Source organism: Alligator sinensis, unplaced genomic scaffold (assembly GCF_000455745.1).
Source record: "Alligator sinensis unplaced genomic scaffold, ASM45574v1 scaffold594_1, whole genome shotgun sequence".
Classification (NCBI taxonomy): domain Eukaryota; kingdom Metazoa; phylum Chordata; order Crocodylia; family Alligatoridae; genus Alligator; species Alligator sinensis.
The window spans coordinates 18,440-36,982 of record NW_005842286.1 but is presented as its reverse complement, the minus strand read 5'-3'; the positions used below and the strand labels follow the sequence as shown (position 1 = coordinate 36,982).

At 43.8% G+C, this 18,543-nt stretch overlaps 1 protein-coding gene across 7 annotated transcripts in view; it reads right to left on the bottom strand.

Moving 5' to 3' along the window:
- The window catches only part of POLD3 (DNA polymerase delta 3, accessory subunit), a 35,546-nt gene extending 17,212 nt beyond the window's left edge, over window positions 1-18,334 (bottom strand). For 2 of the 7 annotated variants that reach the window (XM_014522007.2, XM_025209379.1), the window contains exons 1-7: window positions 17,560-18,329; window positions 14,248-14,350; window positions 10,851-10,890; window positions 8,697-8,829; window positions 5,591-5,855; window positions 3,833-3,905; window positions 584-746 (exon numbers count right to left, since the gene is read on the bottom strand). In XM_014522007.2, the coding sequence (XP_014377493.1) occupies window positions 584-746; window positions 3,833-3,905; window positions 5,591-5,855; window positions 8,697-8,829; window positions 10,851-10,890; window positions 14,248-14,350; window positions 17,560-17,648 (866 nt within the window). In that variant the 5' untranslated portion in view covers window positions 17,649-18,329. Of the gene's footprint in view, window positions 1-583; window positions 747-3,832; window positions 3,906-5,590; window positions 5,856-8,696; window positions 8,830-10,850; window positions 10,891-14,247; window positions 14,351-17,559 lie in introns of all 7 variants that reach the window. The other 5 variants (XM_014522009.2, XM_025209378.1, XM_025209376.1 and 2 more) reach the window with 5 other exon arrangements.
- Between the last annotated feature and the right edge of the window lie 209 nt (window positions 18,335-18,543).

The window sequence follows — 18,543 nt, the reverse complement described above, 5'->3', positions numbered from 1 at the left end:
CAAGTGAGACCACCAATTAATAGGCTACCAAACAACTATCGAGCTATAATGATTTTTGGTCTCTGTCAGTTTGGGTTGGATTGAAAACACAGGACTGCACTTAATTTTACTTGGAACATCAGCCCAAGTAAATCAGTGTCTTATGAAGCAGAAATACATCAGCTGCACCAACTCCAGAACTCCATGTGCTGAAAACTGTCTGTACATATAAAACTGGGAATATAAATCCACACTGCCATGCAGAGGCTTTTGCCAGCCCCTAAGTCACCCCCACCACATTGGTCTCATGATTCATCAAGTTTGTTCAGTGGGGGCACCAATTCAATAGAAAGACTGCTTCATAGAATGTCACCACTCCTGATCCACATCCCTTCCCATCTGCAACTACATAATGGTCATGCAGTATCTACAGCAATTGCCTTTAGGCCAAAGACACACTAGGAAAGAAATTTAATGCAGTTTTAGCTGCTTTCAATGCAACTTTGGTAGCTGGAAATAAGGACTTGAGTCAGCACCATGCGACCAGGGACTCTGCACATTGTCAGCAAACAGCTCAATCACACGTTGAGAATTACTGCTGTACCTTTTTCTGTCCTTTTTCTGAATTTTAACAGGCTCTGTTTTCTTCCCAGGTTTCTCCACTGTTGTAGTGGGTAGCAATTTTGGTTCTGCTGCAGGAACTGAAGGCTTGGTTACTTCTCTTTCTTCTTTTGCCTGTTCAGACTCAGAGCTCGCTTTGAGTTTATCTGTGAATAATATTAGCAAAAGGAAGCATGTACATGGATTAATCAGCATGGACTGCGAAGAACGCAAGTATGAACAAGCAATGAACGACAACACTGCAGGTGAAGCAGCAGGCACAAGCCGCTCCATTGCTTTAGTCTGGTGGTGCTCAACCTGGGGTCTATGGAGCCCCCAGATCTGGCCCCTGGAGCCATGTCATCAGCCTGCAGGGCTGGGCTCGAAATCTGGGAGCAGGGGAATGGTGATGGCATTCATTTGTATTCCATTGCTGCACATTTTCTGGACCCATGGAAAGCACTGTGGGCAGTATATGGCCCTGGGGGCTAGACTGTATTGGCACTAGGCCAGATCTGGACATGCAGGGCTGGGCCAGTGCATGGCCAGATCCAGGCACACAGGGTCACGTGAGCATGTAGCCAGATCCAGCATGAGGGGCTGGGCCAGTGCACTGGATAACACCTGTGGACCAACTCCACACAGGCTGAAGCCTGCAGACCAACTTTGTGCCTCTTATCCAGCCCAGGGATGAGCACCTCCACTCTAGTCAAATCTTCAATGTTTTCCTATGAACTGGGTTCATCCTTAGTACACAGCTACCCAAGTCCAAGCTCTGGTCAGGCATGAGCCAACACAGAGACAGCAGAACCTGAGGTGAGGAAAAGCAGACCACACTGTGTGTAATCTCCATACAGTGATACAGCAGCCAACAATTGTTACAGACTAGAAAGGGCATCTTGGGCCATCAATTCTGGTCCCTCGCATTCATGAGCAATCATTTACTCAAGGAATACCAAAAAGCACCACTTCAAACCCTCACACACAACTACAGGCCACTGCAGTCATTACTGTACCACCCAAGAGCCCCAGACAAGGACCAGAACCCTGGTGCACTGGGTGCTTCACAAACACAAAAAGGTAGCCCTTTCCTCAAAGCTCTTATACACCAAGTGCAGGACAAGAAACAATAAATGGGTTTATGCCGAAGGGGTTATGGAAGGAAACAGCGAGATAGTGTTAATCAGCTTGCTAAAGTGGTCTCAGAACATTGACACCCTTGACTTTGCTCAGCCTTAAAAGTGCACTGCTCAGAAGTGCAAAGAAACAAATCCAGTTGGACCCTACAATGGAGTGTCTCAGGAAAGATAAGTATTCACCTATGGAATCAACAATTCCTTGTGCACAACAGCATCGAAGCTGCCACCAGGCTTAACAACATGGCCTGTCTGGGACTCTTTCCTTGGTTCATCCTGAATCAGGATGCTTCATCTAACAGGGTTTCAAGCAAAATGAATATCTTAGGTACCGTATAACAAGACCATGAATGGCAGAAGCCTATTAGGACCAGTGGCAAAGGACTCAACCTTCACTCATCTCTGTCAGAGACTTGAAATGAGGCTAGGGGAGACTTCTGATGCAGCTAAGTCCTCCTCCTGGAACCAGCCCCACACTCCTTTTCTATCTACCTGAACATCCACATTTCTGGCCATGTTGCTCCCAAGTATCCTTGATAGAGTGTATCCACAGGAGACCTGTACTAGAGGAACATGGTGCATACCATGGCACATTTTTGGCTTTATTCTGGCTCCCCTGATTTTTAGAACTTGTTTATTTTCACTGAATCATAGAAGAGTCAGGCTTGAAGGGACCAGAGGCCATCTAGTCTAACCCTCCGCCTGATGCAGGATCACCCCTATGCAAACCATCCTACAGCAATCCATAATATAACCTATCAGCCAAATGGCACAGTCAACCCCAATACAACCACAAGGCATAACACCCTATCCTGCCACACGTAAAGAAGGGGAACAATGCAGCCAGTGGCCTACTGCTGCAAGGATCATTAGAAAATGCTTGAGAGATTTAAAGAAGAGAACCATGCCCCCTGCTACAGAGGAAGACAAAACCTATCACCACCTGGGCCAATCTGACCATGGGGTAAAATCCTTTCCTGACTCCAAACATGGCAATCAGTCTGAACCTGAGCAGAGGGGCAAATGCCTTTAGCCCAGAGCCTACTGGTTTTAGTCCCAGCAGAAGCACTGGCACACCAAAGTCAAAATCCCCAGTCCTTGCTGTAGCCAACACCTAACACTTCTAAGGAGGCCAAAAAAGAAAAAAAGAAAAAACCCTGACATGTAGCAACAGAAGAGGAAAATCTGAAAGAGAAAACTGTCTTGATTCTTTGTAGATATTAAGAATTAACTGGATTAGTGGTAACAACTGCTCTTAAATTAGTCACCACCCTCTATTATGTGGAAACGAACCCTATGCAGAAAGCTAACGCCATCATCATCAAGGCAGGATCTTGTTCTCTGCAAAACTGAACAGATTTCTTTCACTGAAATAACACCATCGCCTACTTCATTCCAGTCACATCTTGAATCCTCTTGCTTTTCTTACTACAAGTAGACTTGAAGAAAGCCTTGCAATCACTTCTTGCTTTCTTTTCAGCTCATTAGCTCATTCCACATGCAACTCTATCCTCCTCATTTGCTTTTTGGCCCAAATCATTATTATTAATGCGCTTTGCACAAGCAAGTTTTGTCAAACATTTTCATAAAGTGAGTCCTCCAGCCAAATATACTCAATTTAAAGTGAGGTATCTTATATGCTAAGAAGTCTTCCTGGGCTAATCTGTGGGACAAGCACAACAGCTTACAGTGATCTTCACCCTGAAAGTTTCTAGTATGAAAACACTCCAACTACAATTCTCTGAATTTTGCCTAGAATTACGTGCTGATTCACTGCCTACTCTGGGGCAGCCTACAGAAAAACTGACCACCTTGACTTCAGGGGGCAAAATAAAGAATATGGAAAATTACAGGAAAGAAGATAAAAAAAAAAAAAAGAGACAGACTGACAGACAGACCAAGGCTTTATCTTGATATTTAATTTTTTTTTTTTTCTTTTTACATACCAACAAAAACAATACATTAAAAACCAGGTACTGACCGTCTTTTATTAATGCTGCCTGTTATTTAGCTAAAGCAAAGAGGTTGTAACATCCCACAGTCAATCTCTGCTATGCTTAGCTGACACTATACCACCACTATTTCTGCAAACAGGAACATGTTTATATAATACGTACTCATGGCAGCTTTTCCAAAAAAGTTGCTCATTGTATTTCCTTTTGCTGGTGGTTTGCTGCTTGCTGTAGACACCTGGGAGTAAAAATAAGAGAGAAACTGTCAAGCACATGCATATAGCTAAGTTCCTAGCAAAAACAAGTAGCAAAACAACGCCACCAACAAACTGGCACTATGAATCCATCAAAAAAAACCCCAAACACACGATACTGCACTTTCTGGACACACAGAATTCACAAATATAGACTGTTTTTATTTTTAAAAAATGCCATGTGCCTTGAATCCACAGATTTATGAGAACCCACAGGCACTTGAATTTCTCCATTACGGGAACCGGACAAACCAGAGGATTGCTAACATGTCAAAATCATTCCCATCTGATGACTGTTCAATAGCATTTATGAAATAAGTAGCTGGAATTCCCATTAGTGCCCAGCAAACAAGTGCTTTTCTCACAAAACACCAGGTCTTCAATTCGCAGTAACAGACAGAAAGAGAGAGCCCAAAGATTAAGTGCATGCTGGAGAATTAACTGAGCCCTTTTACAAGTTAATTCATCTGCTACATTCTTCCAGGTGAGACATTTCAAAAGCATGTAAGAGTTAGACAGCTCGATCTCACTGACACTTAAAGGGAAATGAATTCCCAGCTCCCTTAGTCTTCAACATGCATCTACAGAAAGAAAAAAAAAAAAAATACAAAAATAGGGCTGGCAGGACCTTCAGGGGGTTATTTAGTTCAACCAGCTGCTCAAGCCAGGATCATTCCTATCTAAACAAATGCAGACAAGGGTTTATCTAACCTGCTCTCCACAACCTCCCTAGGTAATCTTTTCTAGTGTTGGCCACCCTCATAGTTAGGAATCTCTTCCTAATATCCAACATAAACTTTCTTTTTTCCAATGAAAATATGTTATTTCTGATCCTGCCCTCTCAGCCAGAGAATAGTCTGTCACAGTGGTCTTTATAATCAGCCTTCATGTATTCCCCCTCAGTTATCTTCTGCAGACAAAACAATGCCAGTTCTTCCAACCTTTCTCTGTATGTCATGTTACCCAGAGCTCTAATCGTTGTTGTTGCTCTCCTCGGCACTCCCTCCAAGTGGTTCACTTTTTCCTTCAAATGTGGTGCCCAGAACTGGCCACAGTACTCCACGTGGGGTAGTGGTTCTCAACCAGGGTGCCATGAGGTCCCCCTTAGGAATGCCGTGGTGGGGGCCCCCAGGTAAAACCACCCTCTGCACTCTCCCCTGCATTAGGGCTCCCTAATCAGTCTAAAACAGGCAGCATGTCCTGGTCTGGCAACCGCTACACTCCTCTTAAAAGAGGAGTGCACTTGACCCATCCCGTGACTCAGCAGCACTGAGAAGAGCAGACTGTCACCGTCATAGGAAGTAGTCAATCCCCGGGACTTGCAGGTGACACTTTTGTTAACGCTGCCCAATACACTGCTGGCTTTTTTTGCAATAGCAGCACATTGTTGACTCATAATTAGCTCATGGCCCATTATAACCCTGCCCAGGCCTTTTCTACCGTATTGTAGCCTAGGCAGTCATACCCCAATTTGCTTCAAGTCATGGCTGACCAATTGACATTGCCAATTATACGACCTAAGAAGCGGGATTAAGAATTCTCAGTTGACAGCAAAACTAGAACTAGAATAAATGGGAAGAAACTACAGCTGATAAAGTCCATTTACACTGGAGAAGAAAGACTAGATAGGTGAGACTATAACCCACCAAAGGATATTGAGATAACTTACACCTATTGTCTCTTTAGATTCTGGCTTAGTTTCTTTATGTGTATCCTGGGACTTGGAAGATGATTTTGCAGCAAACATTCCCATGATCCCTTTGGGCTGCTGGGAAGCCTGTTTAGCAGTGGAAGGTACTTGACCATTGGTGACAGGCACGCTGGCTACCTGCATGTCATTTGGAGTCTGGGAATCAATCTGTGCAGATGTGTGAGCTTGAGAAACTTCAGCCAGCGTCCTGGGGACTGCAGCAGCACAATGAATAGCACTAAACCTGCGTGACAGAGTAAAAACATGAATTAGTGCCTTTGCATCTTATTTTCCACCTTCATTTCCATCCCTGGTGGTGTTTGACTTGCATTTGACACTGATTCTAGACTATAACGTTACAGGAAAAGGAGCAATTTCATTTGTGAGCGGGGCAAGAAAAATCTGGCACGGTATGGCAGAGGTAGAAATACCATGCTGAAAAGAGCAGCTGAACATGCCAGAAGGGACTGGAGTACTAAAATATAAAACAAACTGTTCAAAATTTTATTGAGGAAAAAGAAACATGTCCTCCCACCAGGGGTGCAACCAGTTCAATTTTATTCCTAACTTGGTTACACATACATTCTCAGCAGATCACTCTCCAGGGCTTTCAGCATCAATAATATTTTCACCTGATCTTCTAAAATATTAGGAAATCCTATCTTTGGTGTAGCAGTCCAGCCTCACAACCCAATGAGCCAGGGGAGGCAAAACCAGAACATTCAAATGGTTCAGAGAAACAAGGTTTATTTGGTGAGGTCTTTTACCGGATCAATCGTAGAGTTGAGGATGATGTTGGACAAAGTTTCAGGCAGTTGGTCCAACAAAGGTGTTAGCAAATAAACTTTGTTTCTTGCAAAATCCCTGAACCATCCCTGCTGCAACAAATACTCCTACCTTCTTGCAATGGTTGGACATTCAAAATACTTGCAGACTCAAGTACAGAAAAATAGTTTCTGAACAAATTCCGATTGGCAGGCCGTCATCTCCCACTAGAGTGGTCTGAAATGGACTTGACAAAGGACACTGGAGCAGAGGTGAAAGATACCATTCATTTCTTTCCACCTTGAAATTGCCTGCAATCATGTAAAATACCACAACCATACACCTACCAGGCTTTTGCTGCCATCTCCAAACCTCTTGAAACAATGTGTAACCCAGCATCATTCATTTGCTCAAACACAACCCCTTAATCACTGACCTTGGATGCTTTTGCAGCAATTTACATCAACAAGCAAGTGCTACTATTCCATGTGCTGGAGTTCTGCCCTAACAGTGCTGAGGCTGCTGCCTAGGTTTGCATTTCAAGGACACCACAGCAGTGCAGCTATTTCTTACAGAGCTTGACCCAAGACCCACCAAAATCAAAGGAAAGACTCCCAATGACTCTGGTAAGTTTTGGATGGGACCAAACAGGTAGAGGATAGTATTCATACTGACAGATCCATGCAACACTTGCTGCGTGCATATTAAAACCTATCATTGTTTAGATTTCCATAGTACCTAGGAGCCTGAAATAGGTCCCTACTGGGTTAGTAGTGTACAAACACACAACAGAACATAAGTCCCAACCTCAGAGCTTATAACCAGTATGCAAGGCAAGAGGTAATGGACAGGTACCTAGAGCAGGGAAACACAAAGAAGCACAACAGGCAAGGCTAAGCAGCTTAATCATTTTGCTGAAGCAAAGGAGGGCTTGTAGGGGTTATGGGGACTCCACCCAAGCCCATGGGTAGATTTAATAAAGATTTTAGAAAGAGGGCATAGAGTCTGAATTTACTCCAATTAGACCACACGTTAAGAAGCTGCACTGATAGACGAGAGAAGCGGCTGAGTCATTTGTGAATTACATGCTGTGTTGTTTACACCAGGTGGAAAAATTCAGCTGCAAGCCCAAGCAGAAACCTAAAACACAAAAAGATGTTTCAAAATTTACGCTGCCTAAGCCTTCTGCATTTTTGTAATCAGAAAGGTAGAGATGTCACCACTAGGGTGAGTCCCAAGAGACGGGAACAACAGGAACAGCCAAACAATTTTTGATTTGACCAGAACTCTCCAGCATCTGCTATGCTGTCAGGTCCAGGGGCTTGCAGCATTGTGGGACCGTGCTCAGACAGCAGCTTGCGGTTGTACTTGGGCAAGGTCCAAAGATCCCAAATTCTGCACAGGCCAAGCTTCCCAACTTCCTGAAGCTGACTGGACTACTGGCAGGCCACGCAAAATGGTTCTGCAGGCTGGATCCACCCCACGGGCCATACATTTGACACTCCTGTCCTAAGATGTTGATTACAAAAGAGCAGTTATGGCAATGAATACTTTAAAGCATTTATTTCAGGGTTCTGTATAGCTACTTACCATCTCAGAATCCAAGTGCCTTCTACATACGAGAGACCAGACACAGCAAAATCTCTAAAGGATTTCACTGAGCTGTCAGCTACCACCATATAAACTAAGTTTGCTCTAAACAGCAAATCACCCAAGTACACAGCAGGGGGTGAGTCTACACATGCCTAAAATGAATTAAATTTAGTACCTCCAATGTGAGGTACTAAAGCAATGTGCATTAGGCTGCACTAACTGTAATGAATATGCATGGTTTTTAAGCGACACGTAGGTGCAGTAGCCTATTTTACTGGACATTAGCGTAACTGTGATGCTTTAATGTGCAGCAAAATAAGCTACTGCGCATTAAAGCACATGTACAGACATGTGCAGGGAGTAGTGAAACAGAAGTGTGTGAATGCGAGAACGGTAGTTCCCAAAGAGGCCTGGCAAGGAGTCTCCACCTGACAACTGTCTGACCTGATGACTCAGGTGGCCCTTTTACTCTTATGTTCTTATAATAGACTCATTCTTTCACCTGCTGATTTGGATTGATGAAAAGCAGTATGGAAATGCATCTCAACCCTATCTCCCAACAATGCAGCTGGTTGCAGTGTGGAAATAAGTACATCTCAACCATATCCCCCAACAATAAGAGGTCACTAAAAAAGCCTTGCTTCTCTCACCACCATTACATTCACAAACTGTAACCAAGAAAAAAGGTTCAAAAGGAATGGCCATGAGAGTGTACTATGCAACTCACTTGCTGCAGTTCTGCAGGTTTGTCTTGATAATATCATAGTCAGTGTTGTAGAGAGGCCCACTGTCCTTCAGCAAAGCTTTCTGAATGCTGTAGACATGCACACTGGCGATTGTGGCTAGCTTAGACTTCATTGCTGAAAATGAAGAGGAAAGTCCTTTATTAGCATGGTTTTTGCAAACCAAGAGGAAAGCTGGCAGGACCTTCCAGCCCTACACTTTGACCAGTCTCAAGAGTGTGATGACAGACATGGAACATTCCCCCCACCCCTCAAAATGCTCTACTGGAAGCAGCAGCGTGTTACTTCAACCCAGCTCCAGAGAGCTTGTATAGATCAGGCGCTTCAGTGGGGCTTTTTGGCACTTGAAGCTAAAGCTGATTCAAACAGCTATTAGATAAAAGCGCCAAAAAACCTCATTAAAATGCAAAATCTCTACCGACATTAGGAAAGCTGGATGCAACTAACGCGCCGCCTCTTATGGGCACGTGGTGGGCTCGGTGTGGGAGTGTGCTGAGTTTAAACTAAAGTGCTGTGTGGGGGGGAATGTTCCCCCAAATCTGCAAGCAGCCAGTTATTAGAAATGTTGAATAGTAGCTTGCTGGATATCTACAGTGTTGTATGCAGCATTCTCTAGTCTTAACCTGCCCACTAAGAATTCAGGCTAGTGGACTCATGACCACACAGTACCGGTTCTCCAATCTGTACAATGACAACTACCAGTCAAGCTTGAGATCCCAGTCCATATCATCCAAGTTTTCACTAGCATGGACCCAGAAGATCCCAAAGGACATCCCACACTTAGAGGAGGATCCTGGCGGACAACTCTGCTCCATTAGACAGCAAATCAAAAATTTCAGCCCTGGGAATAAAGCTTATCTATGTGGGAGACAGCTTTCTCTGTCCAGAAGGCTGACACACAGTTTCCTTGTACTCTCCCATCTGTTGCCTTGAATCTTGTACTTAGACTGCAAAAGCAGGAACCATCCTTTTGTTCAGTGTTTTTACCGCATTTGGCTCAAGGAGGTTCTAGTCAATACCTGGGTCTCCTAGGTACTATGATTACTATTTGTGTTATTTCTCATGCTAGACTGTGAACCCTAGTAGATACCATCATCTTCCACACCCAAAGGCAAGGCACACATGACCTGGTTTCTTTAGTAAAAATACAAATATGACCACCATCACGATAAAACACTTCAGTGTGTATAAATTTCTCCCACAGGGAAGTGGATAAAAGAAACATACAACAGGTGTTAGACACTGTCACGTGCTACTGGAAGACATATGGTATCATGATCACAGTACAGGAACCTATACAGAACAAAAATGGGTATGGGAAATCCACATTAGACTTAAGTTCTGAAGTTCAACAGCAAAATTATAGAAGCCTGTTTAGCAAAGCTTGCTTGCTAATACTGAGGGGCTTACAACTTCCAATGCATTACTAAATATTGGTATGCTTTCGGATGTCAAGGACAGGATCTGAAAATCCCTTACAGCCCACAGTCATAGAGGGGAGTTGGTTCAGATCAGTTGTCTCATGAAGCCCAGAAACTTGGGTGAATGACCAACAGCAAATGGAGCAGCAGCTTCACAATCAAATATAGTGGCATCTCACCACCCTTGGGATGAGGGGTATTTCAGAGGTGATGTTAAGTAATATCCCAGTCATTTAAGGCTAAGGAAGATCCAAACTACATTTTCCCCATGCACAAAACTATTAGTCCAGTGCCCTATCAAAGGGTATCTACATGCTAACCAAGCTTCCCCTGTGGTTTCATCATTAGATTCGGTATACTTTCTTTGTCATCAAAAAAAAAAAAAAAAAAGCCTTATGAGGTGTTGCTGTGCATGGTTAATTACTGCTTTTGAATCTGGAGGAACTGCCTATCTGTGACAGGCATTCAATAAAAGCAGTGCTATATAAAAACCCATTAATAAATTACAAGCTTGTGAAGTTCTTTAGCTGGGTACTCACTTTTTAACGGTTACAGGAAAAAAAAAATCTAATAAAAAGTACACACCTTAACCAAACAATTTGATTAAAGCAGCTGAAGTCTTTATGAGCCCTTGGCAAGATTTTAGGTTTAGTTGCATTATTGTTTCCCTCGAGGAAAAAAAAACAAGGTAAACACATAATTCCTGAACTCACTTACCTTCCAGCTTATCTTCTCTCACTACTGCTACCTTGTGGCACTGGAAATAAAAGACAATTTATCATCATATATCAAAAATAATACACTAGAGGTCTCAAAATTTTTAAGAGGGCTGAATGTACTTTATGCAGATTCACAAGGACCACAGGACTTGATCAGAGTTTCTACTGAAAGACTAACTCGCATTATTCTCCTGAGGTCTGATCTGTACTCTGACCTGTACCCCTAGCACCAAGAGGTTAGCTAAAAATGGGCTAGCTAGCACACAGGAGGTGTTGAGAAGCTAACAGAGCTGAGACATAGGCTGTGCCAGGAATAAACCTGCTTCACTGGTCCATATTAGCTCTAAGTATTTAAGATTATGGCAATGTTAGTCACCCTGGTTTTATCTGCAGTGCAGACAGTGAGAAATGTGAAACATTCAGCTAGCAGGCAGAGGCCATGCCTCCAACGAGAATGGCATTCCCATTTTGCTATCTTGTGTGTGTACACCTGGATTACTTTCTTAAATCAGACAGCAACTGAAACAAAGAGAATTACGCCTGACAGCATTCATCAGTTGTGTGCTCAACTGGTGCACACAAACCAGCAATCAAAGTGCAAGGCCTCTATAAAAACCCCCTCTATCAGCCCAAGAGCTGAGAATAGTAACAGCAGCAGTCTGAGCTACCCACTGAGGGTTGGAAAAGGTAACAAAGGAGTGATAATGGTAAGGGAGGATACAATAAATAAAGCAAGATGCCATGAAAAGATAACTGCAATGAGTTGTTTCCACTGAATGCGCAATCTTTAGCTCTGCAGCTACCCCTACTGAAAGGAGCCTGCATTGCAGGTTTGTCAAATTAACACTCAAATTAAGAAAAGTGTTTTAATCTAAAGTATGAGGCTCACATTAATCTCCTCCACATCAAAATGGTCTCACAAATTCCAGTTATTCCAAAACTGGAAATTTCTTCCTCCATAACCTTTCTAAAGCCCATCCTTTCCCTTCAATTCCTTCAGCTAGAACTCTTGCTCAGACCCCAGTACTCCTTGCCCTTCTTGATGCATAAGTTGCCTCAGCTCCAGTCTTCACAAGCACCCTCCCTATCTGTCCCTCTGAAAACTTACTCTGTTATTAAAATTATTTTCAAATGCATTTAAAATTATATACTGCTCCAAGAAGTCATCCCTGAATTGTAACAAGTTAGCATAGCACATGAGAATCAAAGCAAAGACAATTTTAACTTCTGAGGTCCAATCTAGGTTTATAAAAATACCACAAATTTCACAGAATACGAGTAAATACCTATTATTTTCAGCCTTTACAATGGAACAAAGGCTGGTATTTACACTTTTCCAAGTTTATATTTTCAAAATACTTTGCTTTAATTACTCTTGGTTTCAGTTTAGCAAGACAGGCCAGAGAAAATACTGCTTTCCTGTAAACCAGTATATTCAGAGTTCAGAAACATATTTGCGCGATGAATAAAAAGCAGGAGAGAATGAATAAGAGCTATTAGTTTCAAAACCATGAAGGGCACGAGGCCCTATTTTCAAAGGTATTTGCATCTTTAGATGCTTAAATCCAATGCCTAGTTGGATTTTCATTGGAAGCTGGATGCCTGACTTGGGTACTAAGTTACCACAAGAAATTTAATTTTGGATTTTTAGGTATCTAAATACCTTTTAAAAATCTGACCTATAGTGACCAGAAACAATTCACTGATCTGCTAACTACAGCTAACATTTCCTTTGTTTAATAATCAGGCTTAAATACATATTTGTTTTGATAAACTTACAATTTTTTTCTTATGTCTCCACCAGTATTAAGATTTTATTTAACAGAGACAATTTTTAATTGAATTCCAAATACAGCTTGACATAAATAATAAGGGGAAAACAGCCACATAATGTGCTACCCACCATTTTCAGATATGATAAAAAAATTACAAAATTAAGAAAGCAGGTGGAGATGAATAATCACTTACGTAAATGTGCAAAGATATAGCTAAAAGGACAAGATGTAGTATAAAGGCAGGGGAGGGCAATTATTCCGACTGGAGGGCCACTTAAGGAGTTTTGGTGAGCTATTGTGGGCCAGGGCTGGGGGAAGAGAACTGATCCTTTCTGCTCCCCTCATGTTCCTGCAGCGAGTACCAGTTCAGTGGGTAGAAACATGCAGGGAGCAGACTGCAGTCCTGCCCCAACCCCACATTGTCACCACCCTGTGATCCTAGCCCAGGCCCCTGCCTGCCCATCCTGCTCCTGGATGCCACTCCCCGCCTGCCCATGGCCCCAGTCCATCCGTCCGAGTTTACCCTGCCCATGGGGGTCCCAGGCCAGTCTCCTGCCTGCTCTGTCTGCTCCCACCGGTGCAGGTGCAGGGCAGAAATGGCTGGGTACAGTGGCGGTGGCAGGGACACCAGCAGTGACACTGGCAGCGGCAGCTGGACAGAGTAAGCCACTGCCACAGGGGCTGCCAGGAAACCAAGTCTGGCCGCCACAATGCCACCCCACAAGCCTGGGCTGGGCAGGGCTGAGGGACCCGTCACAGGCTGAACAGAATTCCTTGGCAGGTTGGATTTGGCCCACAGGCTGTATATTACACCCCTGGTGTAATGGATGCATTCAGCTGCAAATCAACATGGTTTAATGGCTACTCTAACAAGAATGAGTTGGGGGAAAAGATATTACAATCTATATAAATTTACTGAGTTTCCCAATGGCTAATTTCAATCCGGCTAAAATGAGGATTTGAATCAAAGTGATTTAAAACTAACCTATGCCAATATCTCCACAGACCCTCCCTGTTCCATCACTTACCACTTCTCATCTTCTAAACCAAGATCCTTTGTAAAGGTACCCTCCCATATACTTTCAGCTCTTGTCTTGTCATGTCACCTCACCTCTGTCCCTCAATTCTGACAATGACATTATTTGTCCATTTCTTCTCCCTAAATAGATTCCATACCTTTTCCCATCACATCACACCCTATTCCTGAGTGATCACTACTCTCTCTACCTATTCAAATATTTCCTGAAGGCAGACTTGAACAATGCCACCTACATCAAATGAGCCAGTTAATAATGCTAGGATTGAAAGATAAATTGGGGACAGGATATATTTACCAATAAAACAGAAAAAGTTGTCCCACAATGGAGCTTTGTTATCAAACACTTTACTGTCAAACCACAGACAATCTCCCTCCCTTCTACTGTCTGTTATTTCTGTTTTAAATTCCAATTTTTTAGTGACAAAAGCGATGCCTTTTTTTGTGTCTGCCCAAAACCTAACACCTTGTGGGCACCACTGGAAACAAAGAGTAATGGAGATTCCCCCCACAAACAGTGAACAGAATAAAACACGGAAAAGCAAAGAACTCATTATACATGACTGAGGGGGGTGAGCACTCACAATATATCCATTCTGAACGAGATTTCCTGCCACTAAATAGGTGACATGTAGCTGAGCTCCTGAACTCTCCTTTCTCTTCCTTTCTACGTAGTCATACAGCATCCTACGCAGAAACAAAAAAAAATACCAGCATTAGCCAACTGGGGGGCTTAAGTGTCTCTATACTAATGCTAGGAGCATGGGGAACAAGCAGAGGAACTCGCACCCCTGCTTGCGAACAAGAATTTCGACTTGGTTAGCCTAACTGAAACCTGGTGGGATCTTACTCATGATTGGGCAGTTAGCATTGAGAGCTATAGGTTGTACAGATGGGATAGAACAGGGAAAAAGGGGGGTGGGTGTTGCTCTTTGCATTAAGGAGCAATATACATCTGCCATAATCAAGATGGGATCACAGGAGGGACAAATTGAGGTATTGTGGATCAGAATACAAGGGGGTTGGGGGAAAAGGGAGTATTGTGGATCAGAATACAAGGGGGTCGGGGGGAAAAGGGACTTGGTAGTTGGGGTCTACTACAGACCGCCACATCAGGAGGATGAGTTGGACCTGGAATTTTCAAGATAGCTCTCAGAGGCCGTACGGTCAAGGGAGATGGTTGTCATGGGTGACCTAAACTACCCTGCTGGGAGGAGCAGTCAGCTAGATCCAACTGTTCACATAGGTTCTTAACCTGCATACAGGACCTTCACCTATGGGAGGTATATGGTCCCACTAGGGGAAACACCTTACTGGACTGGGTGTTGGCTACAGGGGATGATCTGGTGGGGGATCTACAGACACAAGTAACTTAGGGGACAGTGACCATCATTTGATTGAATTCACTATCCAGAGTAGGGTGGGAAAGATAATCAGTAGGGCAAAAGTGCTACACTTCAGAAAGGCTAACTTCAGTGCACTCAGGAGATTAGTTAGTGGGGGACTGAAGAACAGGAGCACTGGTGAGATGGGAGTCCAGGAAGGGTGGCCGTTCCTAAAGGAAGTGATCCTTTGGACGCAGAAGGAGACAATCCCATTGAGCAGGAAAGGGAGGCAAAGGGGCCAAGAAACCCTCTTGGCTGAACAGGGAAATCCAGGAAAGCCTAGGGGTAAAAAAGAGGCATATAGGCTGCGGAAGCAAGGGGTAGCTACCAAGGTGGAGTATACCTACTTGGCCCGCACCTACAGAGAATCAGTCAGAAAGGCCAATGCTGAAATGGAAGTTAGGTTGGCAACAAAAATTAAAGATAACAAAAAGCCCTTCTTCAGGTATATAGGAAGTAAAAAGAAGGTGCAGGGTAGCATAGTACAGGACAAGCTAGGGCAATTAGTGACAGACAGGAGGGACAAGGCTGAGATCTTTAATGAGTTTTTTACTTTTGTATTCCTGAACACGGATCAAGACAAATCTCACAACTGGATCACTGACAGGCACAAAAGGGACACCAGCCCACCAATTATTAGCACCAACTTGGTGCAGAGACACTTGGAAGGACTGGATGTATTTAAGTCAGCAGGCCCGGATGATCTTCATCCAAGGGTGCTGAAGGAATGGGTCAGTGTCATAGGAGAGCCACTGGCATGGCTGTTTGAGCACTCGTGGTGCTCAAGTCAGGTCCCAGAGGATTGGAAAAGAGGCAATGTGGTCCCTATTTTCAAGAAGGGGAGGAAAGAGGATCCGGGTAACTATAGGCCAGTTAGTCTCACCTTTATCCTTGGGAAAACCTTTGAAAAAATTATTGAAGATCACATTTGTGGGAGTTCATTGGAAAAAAAATAATGCTGAAGGGCAACCAGCACGGATTCATAGCAGGTAGATCCTGCCTGACTAACCTTGTTTTATTTTATGGCCAGGTCACAAAATACTGGACACTGGAGTTGAGGTAGATGTCATCTACTTCAATTTTAAGGCGGCCTTCAATACCGTATCTCATCCTAGTCTCATAAATAAACTGAGTGGCTGTGATGTAGATGATTACACAGTCAGGTGGGCGGCAAACTGACTTAGGGGTCGCACCCAGAGCGGTGGTGGATGGGTCGGTATCGACATGGAAAGATGTGGGATCCCACAAAGCTCGGTCCTTGGCCCTGTGCTGTTCAATGTCTTCCTCAGTGACTTCGATGAGGACGTGGAGGGCACTCTGTCCAAATTCGCAAATGATACCAAATTATAGGGTAAAGTTAACACACTAGAGGGTAGGGAACAAATCCAGGCATATCTGGACAGGTTGGAAAAGTGGGCAGAACAGAATAGGATGCAATTCAACAAAGACAAGTGCAAAGTGCAGCACCTAGGGAGAAGGAATCACTACCACGCTTACAGGTTGGGGGGATGACCTTCTCAGCAGCAGAAAGGGATCTTGGAGTCATAGTTGACCCCAAGATGACCATGAGTCATCAATGTAACGAAGTGATCAGTAAAGCTAACTGCACTTTATCATGCATTAGCAGGTGCATGATGAACAAGTCCAGGGAGGTGAAACTTCCCCTCTGTGCAGCACTGATCAGGTTGCAGTTGGAGTACTGCGTCCAGTTTTGGGCATTGCACTTCAACATGGATGTGGACAACCTTGAGAGGGTTCAGAGGAGGGTCACGCATATGGTTAGGGGCCTGCAGGCAAAGACCTATGAGGAGAGATCGGGGGACCTGGATCTCTTCAGCCTCAGCAAGAGAAGGCTGCCGCCTACAAATTCATCAGGGGGGAGGGGGCAGCAAGGAATAGGAGATGTTCCGTTTACCAGGGCACTCCTTGGAGTAACTAGGAACAATGGCCACAAACTGTCAGAGAGCAGATTTAGGTTAGACATTAGGAAGAACTTCTTTATGGAAAGGGTTACCAGAATCTGGAATGGGTTTCCAAGGGAGGTGGTGCTCTCCCCTACCTTGGGGGTCTTCAAGAGGCGGCTACACGTGCACCTGGTTGGGGTCATCTGACCCCAGCGCTCATTCCTGCCTACGGCAGGGGGTTGGAGTCGATGATCTACTGCGGTCCCTTCTGACCCAAACATCTATGAATCTACGAAAAAAGTCTAGCAATAAGAAGACTGAGAGCTAAGTCATGGCTCCTATTCCAGGTTCTGTCACTTATTTAGCGCAGGGCTGTATTCGTCGTACTGAATTCTTGCTTCCCTTAGGCAAAATTTGCCCTTGAGTTAGCAGGAATCACAATGTTTAAAAGATAAAAGCAATTTACATGAAGGTAGCCCCGGTACCTAGGAAAGCATAGGGTTTCACATTTTATCTAGAAACGATTGTTGTTCTTTGTTTAAAATGGAAACCGATTAATTAGGCTGAATCACTGAATAAAAGACTTGTGGGATGCATTAATTCTTACTGTTTAGCCTGGTTGACATGAACCCCCAGTGTGTAACTGAGCCATTTGTAGGTCACCTGCAATATAAACACACACAAAAAACACTGCATGTCAATAAATCAGTCTTTGAATTCACCGTCCAAAACATTACCCCATCACGTTTGGCTGATGTTGGGTGCAGGGGGGCTGGACTAGACGACCTTATGAGGTCCCTTCCAGCCCTACTTTCCTACCACATGCTAAGTCCTACCACCCCTTGAAGCAAGTGAGCCATGGATGCAAAAAGCAATTTGAGCAAGGGATGTTGAAACAAAGCTGTGAATAAGGACTGCTTGGCTCCCCCCCACCCCACTTCTATACTATGCCAAGCACAAAAACACCTTTCCTGAACAGGTGCCGGCTTGCGTGTGGCTTAAGTGATTTTGTCCCACACAGCGACATTGTGAAAGCAACACGCAACTGCCGGGACGCACAGGTCGTGCGGGTGAAACTTCAACTCATTGCCCGATGGAAAAAAACTCATTGCACTTCAAACAGATGAATCGATTTTGCAATTTTCACAGGATTTGTTCGCTATGTGGGGGTTTTGCTTTCATCACGGCGGGACCGAGGCGTTTTGACAAAACGGTTGATGGCACCGAAGCTGCAAAAGGTTGCGAACCGCCGCTGGACCGTAACCCTTCAGTTACAGCGCCAGCCCGGCAGCGCAGCCCGGCAACCCGGTAGCAGTGCCGCCGCGGGAGGTCGAATCGGCCGTGTGACACCGTGCCCATTTTGTACCCTAGTTTGCCAAGTTAATGTATATGTATTAACCTGGAATAAAACATCCTTGTGTGTAAGATAATAATCATACTATTATTATTACGTTATTATAATAACATAATATTATTATATAATATTAATATTATGTTAATATTATATTATAATAATGCAATATTAATATATAAACATAGCAATGCAATATGATTATATAATAATATTAACATATATACACACACATATATA